At 42.0% G+C, this 15,016-nt stretch overlaps 1 protein-coding gene across 1 annotated transcript in view; it reads left to right on the top strand.

Annotated features, from left to right (window-relative positions):
* The window catches only part of GALNT2 (polypeptide N-acetylgalactosaminyltransferase 2), a 105,065-nt gene that overhangs the window by 52,620 nt on the left and 37,429 nt on the right, over positions 1-15,016 (top strand). The window contains exons 3-6 of the mRNA XM_011933436.1: positions 7,372-7,470; positions 7,687-7,754; positions 7,999-8,064; positions 14,651-14,772. Of these exons, the coding sequence (XP_011788826.1) occupies positions 7,372-7,470; positions 7,687-7,754; positions 7,999-8,064; positions 14,651-14,772 (355 nt within the window). The remainder of the gene's footprint in view (positions 1-7,371; positions 7,471-7,686; positions 7,755-7,998; positions 8,065-14,650; positions 14,773-15,016) is intronic.

Genomic DNA, 15,016 nt, shown 5'->3' with positions numbered 1-15,016 from the left:
ATAACCTGTTATAACCTGTTAAAAGCATTTGTAGAAGTTTAAACGTTTGAAAGAAAATTTACAACAATATATTAATGACCTTCGGTTAAGAAAGCTTTTCCTGGCCGGGCGCGGTGGCTCAAGCCTGTAATCCCAGCACTTTGGGAGGCCGAGACGGGCGGATCACGAGGTCGGGAGATCGAGACCATCCTGGCTAACACGGTGAAACCCCGTCTCTACTAAAAAATACAAAAATAAAATTAGCCGGGTGAGGTGGCGGGCGCCTGTAGTCCCAGCTACTCGCTACTCGGGAGGCTGAGGCAGGAGAATGGCGCGAACCCGGGAGGCGGAGCTTGCAGTGAGCTGAGATCCGGCCACTGCACTCCAGCCTGGGCGACAGAGCGAGACTCCGTCTCAAAAAAAAAAAAAGAAAAAAAAAAAAAAAAGAAAGCTTTTCCTGAACATTGTTACCCAGCATCAACAGTTTGAAAACTCTTAAAAAGTATTTTAACAAAAAGCATTATAAACAAAATTAAAACATCTGCCACAGAGATTTCTACAATGCATGTGGCTGACAAAGGATAATGTCCAGAGCGTATAAATTGCTACAACCAAATAGTAGGTAAAACCTAATCAAAAAGTGGACAGAGAACGTGAGTAGACAATTAACAGCAGAAACAATCGAGTCAGCTTCCTAGGCATATAAGATGGTATGTGGCCTCTCTAGTAATCAAGTACATGAAAGTTAAAATGATGACTACTTCATACCAATCTGGTTGACGAAATTTTAAAACATGGTGATACCTAGGGATGGTGAGAATACAGAGCAGTATGATCTCATGCGGGTCTGGGCAGGAATGACACTAGGTCCAGCCACTTGAGATTAAGTTGGCTATGTCAAGTAAAGTTGAAGAGGTTCATAATGTGTGACAAGTAGTCCTACTTGTGGGTAAATAATGCAGAGAAAGTTTCTCTGCTATCTAAAAAGACGGTGTCCACTGCAGCACTGTTTCTAACGGAGAGAATAGATAATCAGCAGAAAAGGGATGATGTGTGGTGTGTTCCTTCCTCCAGTGGAAAGCAGTATAGCAGTGAGGGTGAATGAAATAGAGCTGTTTGTGTCAGAACAGATGCACCTCCCAAAAGGTGAAAACAGCAAGTCACAGCACAGTGCCATCTCTGCAAACTTCAAATAGATGCAGAAAAATGATCGATATAATTTATGAATACGTACATGGGTAGTTTATTTAAAATACACATAGTAACAATGAAGCACCAAATTCAAGATAGTGATTGCCCCTGAGGAAGATGAGGATTGAGGTAAGGGCTGTAATTATTACCTGTCATCCTGTCATGTGTCATTTTATTTAAAATTTTTAAAATCAAAGGCCCGTATTGCAAGATATTAAGACTTGGCAAGCAGAGTGGTACATGGATGCTTCTATAATATCTCTGAATTTTATGCATGAAATATTTTACACACATAAATACACAGTGATGTCCATTGCTGCCAAGAGGCCACCAGAGGCTTATTGCCTTGGTGAATTTGTTGCAGTCTAAGACTTGCCCCTCAGCTTTGCAAACCCAGAAACTTTTTTTTTCTTAGTTTTTTGCCAGCAAATCAAAACCAGATTTGTCTCTCAGGGGCGGACTCAAACTCAATTTACAAATTGAATGTATCTAGAATGCCAATATGATAATTTGTAAATACATATCACAGCAATCAGCACCTTGGAAATACCATGACCTTGCATGATCCTCGTGTTGTTTGCCCTGTAGTTTTTCCACAGGAACCTGAGCCAGAGCGCAAATGCCTGCTCATAGACACGCAGTTAGACGTAGCTACTGTGGAGACCAGCATTTCACCGTCCCATTGCCAGCAGATTTGCTCCTACATGAGATTTCAGTCCCAATCAGAACACACAACTCCCTTAGAGGGACTTCACTGGAAGTGCCTGCCGGCTTCAGGGAGGGACTGAGCACGCCCCTGAGCACGGGATACCCAGAAAGTGCCTGCGGAGGCTTGGCATTGTTTATAACTTTCCTTTTTTATTTTTGAAAGTATCTATTCCCCATCTCTTCCATGACAGAATCCTGTCTTTGTATAGGCATAAACTAATGCTCACTTAATAATCAGTTAAGTTGTGGAGTATTTTCCTTACAAAATCTGAATTACAAGGGCAATTCAGGGAGATGGTGCATATTCATCTAGGAATTTTTTTTTCCCATGACCCTCTGTTTGGTCTTCGTGGCTATCTCATAAGAAGGGGGGTCTTACTGTTGGCCGCATCCCCTCTCTGGGCCTTCTAGAGGTTCTTGAACTCTTTCTTAAAGAGAGTTTATTTAAATATGTTTCTCCATCTTCTCCCACCTTTCCATCTCCTGAGCCCTTCTTGCAGGGCTAGGAACCCTTCACCCTTTAACTGACAGTGTATTCTCTACTCAGAGCCGCTGCTGCCTGTGGACTTGAAAGGTGTCTCAGAGCATGTCTCCTCGGCTGCCTCTCCAAGTTACTAGAGAAAGCTCCACTCTGACCTCCCAGTCACCATTGACACACAGCTGCCAAATGCGAATTATAACCCTGCATTCATTAAAGTGACCTTGACAGTTTTCAGAGTCCTTTTTCACATGTTTTTATTTGGTGTTCCCAATAATCAGGCAAGATTGTAAAGGCCATTTTCACAGATGAGGAGTGATGTTAGTTGTCACACATCACACAGTAACCAAGGTTACCAAGGGCCCTTTGCAAAAACACGAGGTCACCTGGGGTGAGGGTGGGGCATGGCCTTCCCCGGGGTAGAGTAGGAAACCTGTTTCTTTATTCCTCCCCACACCGTGAAACAGCCTTCTGTGATACTGGACAGAAGCTGGAGCTTCCCAGTCCAAAGAGCTTGCATTTGGTTATTTCATCAATACCTTGATCAAGCCCGGGTATAACATCTACCACAAAGACAGAGTCATTCTTCCACCCTGAGAGACTCACTAAACAATATGGTTATTTAGATTCACCAGTTTTTTCCATTTCCAGCTAACCAAGAGTTCAGGTACTGAAAGCCATCTAATCTCAGAGAAATTTAAAGCTAAATAAAGGATTCTTAAATCTTTATATGTCCAGTTTTTAAAGCCTCCATTTTACTGAGCAGGAAGTTTGCCGAATGATCACATTAGCACCAGAGCCTTGGACACTCAAGTGAACTTGAGCCCACAAAGTCAGCCCGAAACCCCACCCACTCTCCTCAGAGTCACTGCTTCTAGCCTGTGTTGTCTGGTAGAACAAACCTTACTGCACACTCTTCCTGCCTCTGACTTCAAATAAACTACAGTTTCTACTCAATTCCCAGAGAAAGCTCAAGTATGAAAGTGCCCCTGGCAGCCGGCTCCCCTGTTGAGTTACTATATTGGGTGTTCTTTCACTGGCTGTGGAGTAGTGAAGACTGGTTGGCAGGGATATGGCTCTTTAAATACAAAATTTATTCTTTTTCTTTTTAAAGATATTCTTTAAGCCGACCCCACCTTCTTGGCTCAATGTGAGGATTTATTATCTAAATTCATATACGTACACACACTCACTCTAACTCTGGGATGTAAAATATTTCTTATTTTTTACTTTTTATCTCTCTTTGCCTTAAAAATGGAATCCCTCTTAAAGTTTCCTGAATGCCAGTTCCTAGCAAAAATGGATACCTTATGAATATGTAGATGAATTTTAATAAAATGATATGAATGCAGCAGCTATGCGTGTTCTAAAAAACGTTTCCAGAGCCCCGTGAGACTTCCAAACCCTCCTGGAAGATGAGGCTTCCTGCAGAGAAAAGGAAAATGAGAGAATAGGATGTGATTGGATCGGTTCCATTTACTACGATTTAGCATGAAAAAATGCTGCCTTATGTCTCTTTTTAAATTCTCCTGTGGCTGCATAAGCCCATGTTGAGTAAGTCATTCAACCTAGGTCTGCTCGGCTCAGCAGTTCCCGCTGTGTTAAGTGGGACCTAATTGCAGAGGATAGCTGCCTCCTAGCGCGGAGTCCTTATTTCATTAGCATTACAGATTGGGTTCTTGGGAATGACATTCTTTGGTAATTTGTTTACAGTTGAAGTCTTGCAGATTCTCACTTCCTTAATCTAACAATCTGCTAATTCTTAAAATTGGAAAAAAGAAAGAAAAATCAGCCTATACTTGTCAGGAAAGACTTAGCTGTCAGGAGCTCTAATGAGGTACTATATTAATTCCTGACTGTATTTTTCCCCCAAACAACAGTGAAGAGTTTCCCCCCAAACAACTAGTATATTGTGCAATTTCTCATGATTAATTAAAACAGTAACTATAATAAACAAAAGAAGCTCATTTTGTGATTCCGACCCAATTGCTTTTTAATTGCACTGCTTTTCATGTTTCTTTTCAAAATTCGCTTTTCTGAAGTAGTCACAAGGGAAAAGGAGTGTCTGTTGAACACTTTCTCTGAAGGGGCGGCCATTCCTGTGGAATTGCTGGTCAATGTTTGGCAGCTGCTAGACCATCCACTTCAGTTCTTAACTCCTTAAATGTTTTTAGCAATGGCTGAGCTCCAAATATGTATGTATTTTTAATCTATCTCCTTTGTCCACTGATTTCCCATCTTAGATAGATATTATCTCTAATTTTGGGAGCAGATAATTCATGGTTGTGGTAAACAATATTAAGAGCTACAGTGTGATTATATTAGGGCCTGGTGTGGTGGCTCATGCCTGTAATCTCAACCCTTTGGGAAGCCGAGGTGGGCAGATCATGAGGTCAGGAGTTCGAGACCAGCCTGATCAACATGGAGAAACCCCGTCTCTACTAAAAATACAAAAATTAGCGAAGCATGGTAGCAGGCGCCTATAGCCCCAGCTACTCGGAAGGCTGAGGCAGGAGAATTGGTTGAACCCGGTAGGTGGAGGTTGCAGTGAACCGAGATCGTGCCACTGCACTCCAGCCTGGATGACAAGAGCAAGACTCCATTTCAAAAAAAAAAAACCTACATAATTTTTAAAAAATGTGTTCGTCCCGTGGAAGGCATAAGACTGAAGGAAATGTGTCCCTCCCCCTGTGAAGGTTTGAATCTTTGTGTCAGCTGAAATAAACTGACAATAGATTAATAAATTTGTTATTAGTGCGCAAATGTGCACAGGAGCCACACAAAATATGAGACTTAAAGAAGGGCCAGATGGTTGAAGCTTAAATACTCTCTTCATAGGGGAGAGGCAAGTGAGGGATGTAGGCAATTTTAGAAGAGTAAATGATGTTTAGGGGAGAGGCAAGTGAGGGATGTAGGCAATTTTAGAAGAGTAAATGATGTTTAGGGGAGATGATTAGGATGGAAATGCAGACAATAGCCTGGAACAAATTTCCTCCAGGGTCTCGGGGAGGTGGCGACAAGTTATGGGAAGGTGAGGGGCAGAACTCCACTGAGAACAGAGGTTATTTTATCATGCAGGTAAATCAGGTGACAGCCTTTAGAAGAATAATTGAAAGAATAAGTGAAAAGTCTCTCCAGGAGTGGGATCTTGGTGTGGGCTTTTAGTTTCTTCTGCTATATGAGTTAATCTCTGGTTAATGTAGATTCCAGAGAGGGGGTCCAAGACAATTGCAAGCCTTCTGGATGAACTTCCCTCAGGCAGATAAGAGAACTTGAGACAAGAGAAGCTGGAGGGGGTGGGGAGGAGAAGATCAGAGAGAGACCTTGGTTTTGAGGCTCATTTCTGAGGTCTTTGAATCTGCTTGATTCAAAGCACTCGGCATGCCAAAGCAATATAATTTAGGGTATCATTTTCTGAGCCTCAACAAAGATTTTCTGCTTCTTCAATTCCGGTGGCAGTGTGTTTAACTGCTAGAGTTGCAGGAACATTGTGCAAATAATAAATGCCAGCAGGGAGGGAACCTCAGCATGGGACAGATGAACAGGCCCCTCTTGCCACCTCACAGGCAACACTGTTCATCCTCATGACCAGAGGGCATCAACATCACCACTTAAGAACTGTTTTTTTGAAGCCAAAGCCTCTTTTCCAAACTGGTATCAGTAATATTACAATTTAGTAACTCTGAATGCAGTCAAACCAGAAATTAAGTGTTTCCAGAAGTCCTCGCGGGCCGTCAGTCCTGCCCAGGTGTGTTTTTCTCTCAAGATTCTCTGGGAACATTGCTGTACTAGGTTGCTCTTCAAGTCTGTAGATCCTGCCTTGAAGGGTTCCTCCTGATGGGTTCTGCTGAGCCTGGTAGACCTCAACTGCTTATTTCTAGTGTATGATACTTTAGCATCTTCCACCTACACCTATCAGCTATTTTTTAAAATAGCTATTCTGGCTGAGCACCGTGGCTCATGCTGGTAATCCTAGCACTTTAGAAAGCTGAGATGGGAGGATTGCTTGAAGCCAGGAGTTCGAGACCAGTCTGGGCAACAGAGTGAGAGCCCCATCTCTACAAAAAATCAAAAAAATAGCTGGATGTGATGACACACCTGTAATCCCAGCTACTTGGGAGGCTGACATAGGAGCATCACTTGAGTCCAGGAGTTCAAGGCTACAGGGAGCTATGAACATGCCACTGCACTCTAGGATGGGTGACAGAATTGGACCCTGCCTCCAAAAAAAAAATGCTACTTACTGTTCTTCTAGTCTTGTGTCTGTCTGTAGAGCTCAAATTTGAGAGGTGCCATGTTAAAATCTGACACTGCTTTGTAGGACTGGCCTCCGAATCAGCTTCTGTGCAGAGGTGATCCCAGGGTTCCTCCCTACCACTAACAGGAAAAGGAGAGCTCAGGCGGGCTCAGGGTCCCATTGACTGTACCCTCACTCCATCTCCCCATCTTCACTTCACCACTGCCCTCTGGGGTATTTGGGGATGGCCTTCCAGGACAAGGGACATGCATCCCTGCTGTCCCGGGCAGGGAAAACCTCCAGTGGGTCCGCTGTTCATGGTGAGAGCCAAGTTCCAAATACCGCCGGAGTACCACATGCTTGTTGTAGGCAATGTAGAAAACAAGAAAAGAGCAGTGGCACACAGTTGGTTCTGCCCCTCAGAAATTACGACTGCAATTTGTGAAAAGCGCATCTCTAGAGGTGTATCTGCTTGAGAGTAGAAATGGGATTTCACTGTTTTAAAACACTTTTTTTTAACGTGTTAGAAAGATGTTCTCAATATGTTACTTTTTGCCGGAATCGTTCATCTCTCAGAACGTAACTCCGGTTGTGTTTTTCTGTTTCCTTATGTCCCGTTGGCAGTTCATCTCAGAACAGGCCAGGAACTTCTGCAGATAACAAGTTAATCATAGCGTGTCCATCCCAGTTGATCGGTCTGCTTGTTCTCTCAAGGGCTAAACAAGCTGTGGCTGCTCTGGGGGTTGTTGTTCAGGGGACCATCTTTCTCTTCCTACAGGTGTCAGCGGAAGCAGTGGCGGGTAGATCTGCCGGCCACCAGCGTGGTGATCACGTTTCACAATGAAGCCAGGTCGGCTCTGCTGAGGACTGTGGTCAGGTGAGGCCAGGAGATGCACCTGTCAGGGATATTAAGACATTAGCTGTGTCCCACGCACAGTCAGGCCAGGGCTGTCAGTGGGGGCTGCAGACAGGGTCTCAGTGGGTAGCTCCTCCAACCAAGGGTTAGGACCAAGATATGAGAATTTCCTACCCCAGGCTAAAAGTTTATACCCCTAAAAGACCTTATAAACTTTATCTTCTTGTCTTTTCTTAGTGTGCTTAAGAAAAGCCCACCGCATCTCATAAAAGAAATCATCTTGGTGGATGACTACAGCAATGATCGTGAGTACTGACACTGATTTCATCCCTGTGTCTGGCTCTTCTCTGGGCACCAGTCTTCCTGTAGTGTAGCGGGGGTGCTAATGAGGTGTGAACAAGCCAGAAATCAGATCCACAGAAAGAAGAGGTGCCTCTGTGATGCCCCAAGGAGATAATCGGCCCTTAGATGATTGAGAATGCTGTGGTTGAATGCAAAGCCCTTTATGAACTCCAGATTCAAAATGCTGTGCTTCTTTTCTTTTCCTAGCTGAGGACGGGGCTCTCTTGGGGAAAATTGAGAAAGTGCGAGTTCTTAGAAATGATCGACGAGAAGGTAAGATTCTTCTTAATTCAGAAATAATCGACGAGAAGGTAAGATTCTTCTTAACTCAGTACCAAGACAGTTGAATTCGGACTTTTCCTGAGCCCAGTAATAACATAAAGAAGTGCTTTAGCTCAAAGAGCAATTAATTGTCTAGCTTTTGTTTCTGTCTCCCTCTACCACAGCCACTTGGGAGACTTCTCCCAGCAAACACAGGAAGGACATTAAAAGCTTGACTAATTGAAATTATTTGTATATTAGAGCAAGATCAAATTACATTTTTATTTATGTATTTAGAAAATTGGCTTCTTTCTTTCATAACCTAGGAAGTTTTATCAGTCCCTTGAGTACAAAAGTTTAGAAGAAAAACAAAGATTTAGCAATAAGAAGTTGAGTGACTCCATGCTCCAGGCATCTGATAAAATAACGGGGATTCAAGTTTGACAGCTGCTGAAGGTGAACCATCCAAAATGGGGAGAGAGTACTGCAATTATATGCTTATGTGATTTTGCAAATGCCAGCCTTGGAACCTTCTGTCAGTCTTATCTGTGCTGGAGCTGAGCTCATGAAGACTATTTTGTTGGCAGTTAGAAGAGAGGCTGTAAAGGAGGAAAGTAGTACTTTGGAGTGTCTGGGAAGGAAGCTCCAGTGACAGTGTAATTAACATCCAGTGTGTCAGTACTGTTAGATACCCTGATGACTGAATTGTTAGGCTCCTCTATGGTCGGGAGAAATCTTTCAGTATAGGAAAATCTCAGAGCTTTGAAACCCATGCCACATTTGCTATTTAAGTCTGACTGTTGATCCAGGAGTGGTGATTGTATTCCTTGATCAGTGCAAAACTCTTTCTTCTCATTATATATACACTCCAGCTGGAGTCAAGGAGTGAATTTTTTCTTACCAATAATCTTACTGGCGAACACGGTGATTAAGCCTGTTAGAACAGCATCATATTTTAACCAACTAGCGTTATCAACCTAGACATTCAGGATACATAAACAGTGGGATAAGCCTTGCCTTCTAAACAAGCTCTGTTTGCCAGACTCACATCAGTCCACCAAGCCTGGAATAAACCAAAAAGGGGGCAATTTACTGCCCCCTAAACAACCTTCAAAATAACTTTATGAATTTAAACCCAAAGTATCTGCCATCCCACCCCATCACCTGGCACAGGCTTTTAAAGAAAAAAAAGAGGAGGAGAAGTGGGGAAGGAGGAAAGAGAGATAATGTTGGCACTGTAAATCACTTACCAGCCTTATCTAACAGTGTCTTTGTCTTTAAACTGCTGAGAAATCAGAACAATGCTTCTCAGTATTAACTTTCCACTAGAATGTTCATTTCCACTAGAACGTTGAACCCATATTGATGTGTTGGAGAAGGCATGAGAAAGGTGGGTTGCGAGAAGCCAGATTATGGGAAGCCTATATGAAACAGCTGAAGTCTGTAACAATTGAATGAGAAAATATGTGCACACTTGCACACACACTCATGTATATATGTACCTGTGTGTGTGTATAAGAGCCCATCTATTTAAGCATACACACAAAGTGCTCGTAGTGATGCTGCTAGATGACAAAGTAAATTAATTGCCTAAAATATTATGGTAGTGAAAGAGCAGTCTTCGGATCAATATTCTGTGGATTTTGTTGTGCATTGATTCTTAACCTAACAATTTATTAGAAGCACCTAGGGAATTTAGGACCATGTCTTGCCCTCATTCACAATTAAATAGAAATTTCTGGATTTCTGTGGGTGGGACATGGGCAGCTGCATTTTTAAAAGCTGCTAAAATGATGCCGACGTACAGTGGAAGTTGAGAGCCTAGTACTTTCATTTTACAGATGGAAGTACTAAAGCCTGAAGAGGTTAGATGGCTTTCTCAAGGTCCTACAGCTATTTAATGACAATAGTAGGACAAAAACCATGTTAATAATGAGTTAAACCTTTTTCTCTGCATTTGTGGAGATAATCAAGTGGTATTTCTTTTTTAGTCTGTTAATACGGTGAAATACATTGGTTGATTTTCAGATGTTAAACCAGCTTTGCATTCCTAATATAAGCCACAGTTGGTCATGATATAGTATCCTTTTAATGTATTTTTGTTAAGGATTTTTATACCTGTGTTTTAATTTTCTTAAAATGTATTTTTCCAGTTTTGGCATTACAGTTTACTAGCCTTATAAAACAAGATGGAAAGTGTGCCCTTCTATTTTATTTTCTAAAAGAGTTTGTATAATATTTTAATTATTTCTTTTTTAAATGTTTAATAAAATTAACCAATCTGGACTAGGACTTTTCTTTATGGAAAGATTTTCAATAACTAATTCAGTCTTTTTAATGGATATAGACCTATTCAGATCTGCTGTTTCTTTTTGTGTCTGTTTTGGTGATTGTCCTTCAAGAAATTTTGTATTTCACCAGCGTTTTTATATTTATTGACACAAAGTTGCTTATGATATTGTCTTTTTTTTTACTGTTTGTTGGAGTAGTATTACTATTTTATTGATTTTGGCAATTTATATCTTATTTTTTTCATCTGTCTGCTGTTCGTCGACTGTTCATCTTTTGAAAGAACCAATATTTGGCTTTTGTATTAGTCAGGATTCTCCAAAAGGACAGAACTAATAGGATAGATGTATATATAAATGGGAGTTTATTAAGGAATATTGACTCACACAATCATGAGGTGAAGTCCCACAATAGGCCATCTGCAGCTGAGGAGCAAGGAAACCAGTCCGAGTCCCGAAACCTCAAAAGTGGGGAAGCTGACAGTGCAGCCTTCAGTCTGTGGTCGAATGTCCAGTAGTCCCAAAGCTGAAGAACTTGGAGTCCGATGTTCAAGGGCAGGAAGCATCCAGCACAGAAGAAAGATGTAGGCCGGGAGACCAAGCCAGTCCAGTCTCTCTGCATTCTTCTGTCTGCTTTTATTCTGGCCGCGCTGGCAGCTGATTAGATTGCGCCCACCCAGATTGAGGGTAGTTCATTTAGATATGGTATAATCATTGCTGTGATTGGGTTTGGGTCTGCTCTTTGGCTGTTTGTTCTCTGTTTGTATCATGTGCATTTTGCTTTTTGTAACTGTGTTCCTACTTTCTTGCCTTCTTTTGGATTCACTGATTTTTTTGATATTCCATTTGAATTATATAGCTTTTCAGCAATACTTTTCATGTATGCACGGTTGCTCTGAGAATTACAACATACAGTTTTAACTTACGACAATCTGCTTAAGAGTCAATATCCATTTTGACTATTTCCATTTCCTTTCCTATGTACTATGTACTATCGCTATCACGTTTTTCTTCTACATTGGTCTTAAACCCCACGATACAGTGTTACATTTTTACTTCAAATAGTCAGTATCTATTAAATAAGGAGAAGAATATGTGGATATGTTAAGCTTATCCTCATATTTTCCATTTGTAGTATCTGTTTCTTTCCATAGATAGGAGTTTTTATTTAGCCCAAATAATTTTCTTTAGAATTTTTTCTCCTAGGCAACACAATCTCAGATTTTATCTGAAGAATTTCTTTCTCCTTTGTTATTGGAGGCTATTTTCTCAGAGTAGAATCTGAGTTGACAATTAATTTTTCTTTCAGCCCTTTAAAGATTTCACTCCAGGCGGGGCACCGTGGCTCACCTCTGTAATCCCAACACTTTGGGAGGCCAAGGCGGGCGGATCACGAGGTCAGGAGTTTGAGACCATCCTGGCCAACATGGTGAAACCTGTCTTTACTAAAAATACAAAAATTAGCCAGGCATGGTGGCCTGTAGTCCCAGCTACTCGGGAGACTGAGGCAGAAGAATCGCTTGAACCTGGGAGGTGGAGGTTACAGTGAGCCGAGATCGTGCCATTGCATTCCAGCTTGAGTGACAGGGTGAGACTCCGTCTCAAAAAATTCATACTCTTGTTCCCTTGTATGTTGTGGGTCTTTTCCTCTGGCTGCTTTTCGGGTTGTCTCTATATCTATAGTTTTTTTAAAGCAATTTGATTATGATGTGCCTAGATTTAGTTTTCTTTATATTTATCCTGCTTCAAGTTTGCTGATGTAAATTCAATATGTAAGATGATGTTTTTCACCAAGTTTAGGAAATGACTGGCCTTTTATTTCTTCATGTATTTTTTTCTGACTCATTCTTGAACTTCAGCTGCACATCTGTTATACCACTTGATATTGTCCTATAGAACACTAGACTATTTCCCCCTTAATTTTTTTCTCTGTCCACCAGATGGATCTATTTCTGTTGTTCCATCTTCAAGTCCACTAGTCATTCTGCCATCTCCATTTTGCTATTAAGACCAGTCAGTGGATTTTTCATTTCAGATAATTTCATTTTTAAGTTCTGGAATACCCATTTGATTCTTTTTTATAGTTTGTATTTCTTTGCTCAGATTCCCCACCCATTCACTCATTACAATTGTTGCCTTTCAGTTATTAAACATATTTAGAATAGCTGCTTTTAAATCCTCCCCTGCTAATTCCAACATCTGGGTCATCTCAGGGTGAACTTCTAATGGCTTTTTTTCTCTTTGGTGTGGTCCCCATTTTCCTATTTCTTCTCATGTATAGTGATTTTTTATTTTATAATGGACATTGTAGATGATATGTTGTAGAAACACTGGATTATGTTATCTTTCTCTAAAGAGTATTCATCTTTGTTATACTGGGCAGTTAAATTACCAGATGATGCTGCTGAACTTCTGTAGGCTTTTTTTGTACTTTACTAACTTTGCTAGGATGAGTGTAGTTTTTGTTTTGTTTTGTTTGTTTGAAACGACGTTTCTCTCTTGTTGCTCAGGCTGGAGCACAGTGGCGTGATCTCGGCTCACTGCAACGTCTGCCTCCTGGGTTCAAGCAGTTCTCCTGCCTCAACCTCCCGAGTAGCTGGGATTACAAGCGTGTACCACCGCACCTGGCTGATTTTTTGTATTTTTAATAGAAACGGGTTTCACCATGTTAGCTAGGCTGGTCTTGAACTCCTGACCTCAGGTGATCTGCCCGCCTCAGCCTCTCAAAGTGCTGGGATTACAGGCATGAGCCACCACGCCCGGCCATGAGTCTGATTTTATGAGTCCCTTATTCATGATACATAGTCTATATTCCTATGTGTGGTCTTTCTGAAGTTCCTGCAGAAGAACTGAGGTCTTTACCAAGCATGTCACACTTGGCAGAACTCAAATTCTGAACTTCATTTTCTTTGCAGTGGATAGCAGCTGAAACTTAGTTTTTTCTGCCTTCTAACTGTTGCTTTTCATGTTGGCTTGTTCCTGCATGGTTCAGGAGTCAGCCAAAGATTTAACAGGAGGTTATTGCCAGATTTGGGGCCTACCTCCTTTCCAGGATCTCCTCCTTCAGTTTCCAGATACCAGAAGCTCTGAACTCTCCATCCTCTGACAACTCAAGCCAATAAAGGCTGCATTGCAGTGGACTGGAGAGCATCCTCGCGGGAAACACCATATAAATATGGCGCTTGCTCAGTGTGATTTTCTTTTTTTAAGGGGTTGGATCCTGTCTAGTTTCTGTCTGCTTCTGGCTTTCACATTGCTGCTTTTTATATTTTGCTCAGAGTTTATAATTGTTTTCAGAGCAAAGGTTTGCCCAGTAGAAGTTGTTTTGCAATTATCACAACTTGAAATCTTTAGTCTTTTTCCCTGTTCTAGCATGCAGCCACATAGGAATCACTGAAAACCCATTTCGACTGTGGAAAAAAGTACTTAGCAGACTTGTCCTCACAGGTTATGAATAGTTGCATCATCTTCACATAGAAAATCCAGCATATATAGCAAAAGCCATTTATGACCACAACATCCAGGGATAAATAAACTATTATTTATTTTATTTTATTTTTTATTTATTTTGAGACAGGGACTCACTCTTACCCAGGCTGGAGTACAGTGGCCCAGTCATGGCTCACTTCCCAGGCTCCAGTGATCCTCCCACCTCAGCCTCCCAAGTAGCTAGAACCACAGGCACAGGCCACCACCCACAGCTAATTTTTGAAATACACTATTTATATTTTGTGTCATAATGAACATGCACATTATTAACAGATCGCAGGTATATAAATTGTAGATTTGACCAATAGTATAACTAATTTTGTGTAAAAGGCAGACAGCAGGGCTTTGCAACTTACGTTATTTGGCTCCTGATAAGTCTTAGAAGGCAGAGATATTCACAACACTGTTACAAATATTATCACCACTAAAATCACCACCATTAGCACTGGAAGTCACCTTCCTTAGCCCGGTTAGTTAGAGAACTGTTGCTGTGTCAGAGGAATGTAGTTTTAAAAGTTCCACGTTTTGGTTACTTGATAAAGGAGACTTCAGTAATGTAAAGGCCTTTCTCAGAAGACAGTAGTTCTAGGAACGTTGTCTTCCCAGTCATCCAATATAACTATTAAAATTAAAAGTTCTGACAGTCATCTGTCTTGGTGACCAGGGGGCAGTTTGGATCTCATCCAGCAAGTTGACAGTAACCTCCGTTCCTAGAAAACCGGCTGCAGAGCTGCGGGCAGGGAGGCATCGCCGGTCGGCGCGGGAGTGTGCTGGCCCCGTGGCTTCTCTCTCCTGACATGCTTTCCACCTCGCCTCCACAGGCCTGATGCGCTCACGGGTTCGGGGGGCCGATGCTGCCCAAGCCAAGGTCCTTACCTTCTTGGACAGTCACTGCGAGTGTAATGAGCACTGGCTGGAGCCCCTCCTGGAGAGGGTGGCCGAGGTGAGATGACGGGGGCGGGGAGGAGGGTCAGGTGGTGGGTGGTTGTAGAGGGGACAGAGGGGAGCATGGCCCACGGGAGGTGTAACGCGGGGAGTGGGGCATCAGTGCTGGCAGGGGCTGAGCTCACCATCTGCAGTTTTCCTTGACAGAAAGAAAATGCCTTTGGGGCATTGTAGAGAGACTGTTTTACTGGCTGTAGGAATCCATCAGTAGGAGGAACCATCCGTTGACAGGTAGGAGGTGA

Source organism: Colobus angolensis, unplaced genomic scaffold (assembly GCF_000951035.1).
Source record: "Colobus angolensis palliatus isolate OR3802 unplaced genomic scaffold, Cang.pa_1.0 Scaffold126, whole genome shotgun sequence".
NCBI classification, from domain to species: domain Eukaryota; kingdom Metazoa; phylum Chordata; class Mammalia; order Primates; family Cercopithecidae; genus Colobus; species Colobus angolensis.
Note: the sequence above shows the minus strand (reverse complement) of the source record. Positions and strands in the feature narration are given on the sequence as shown.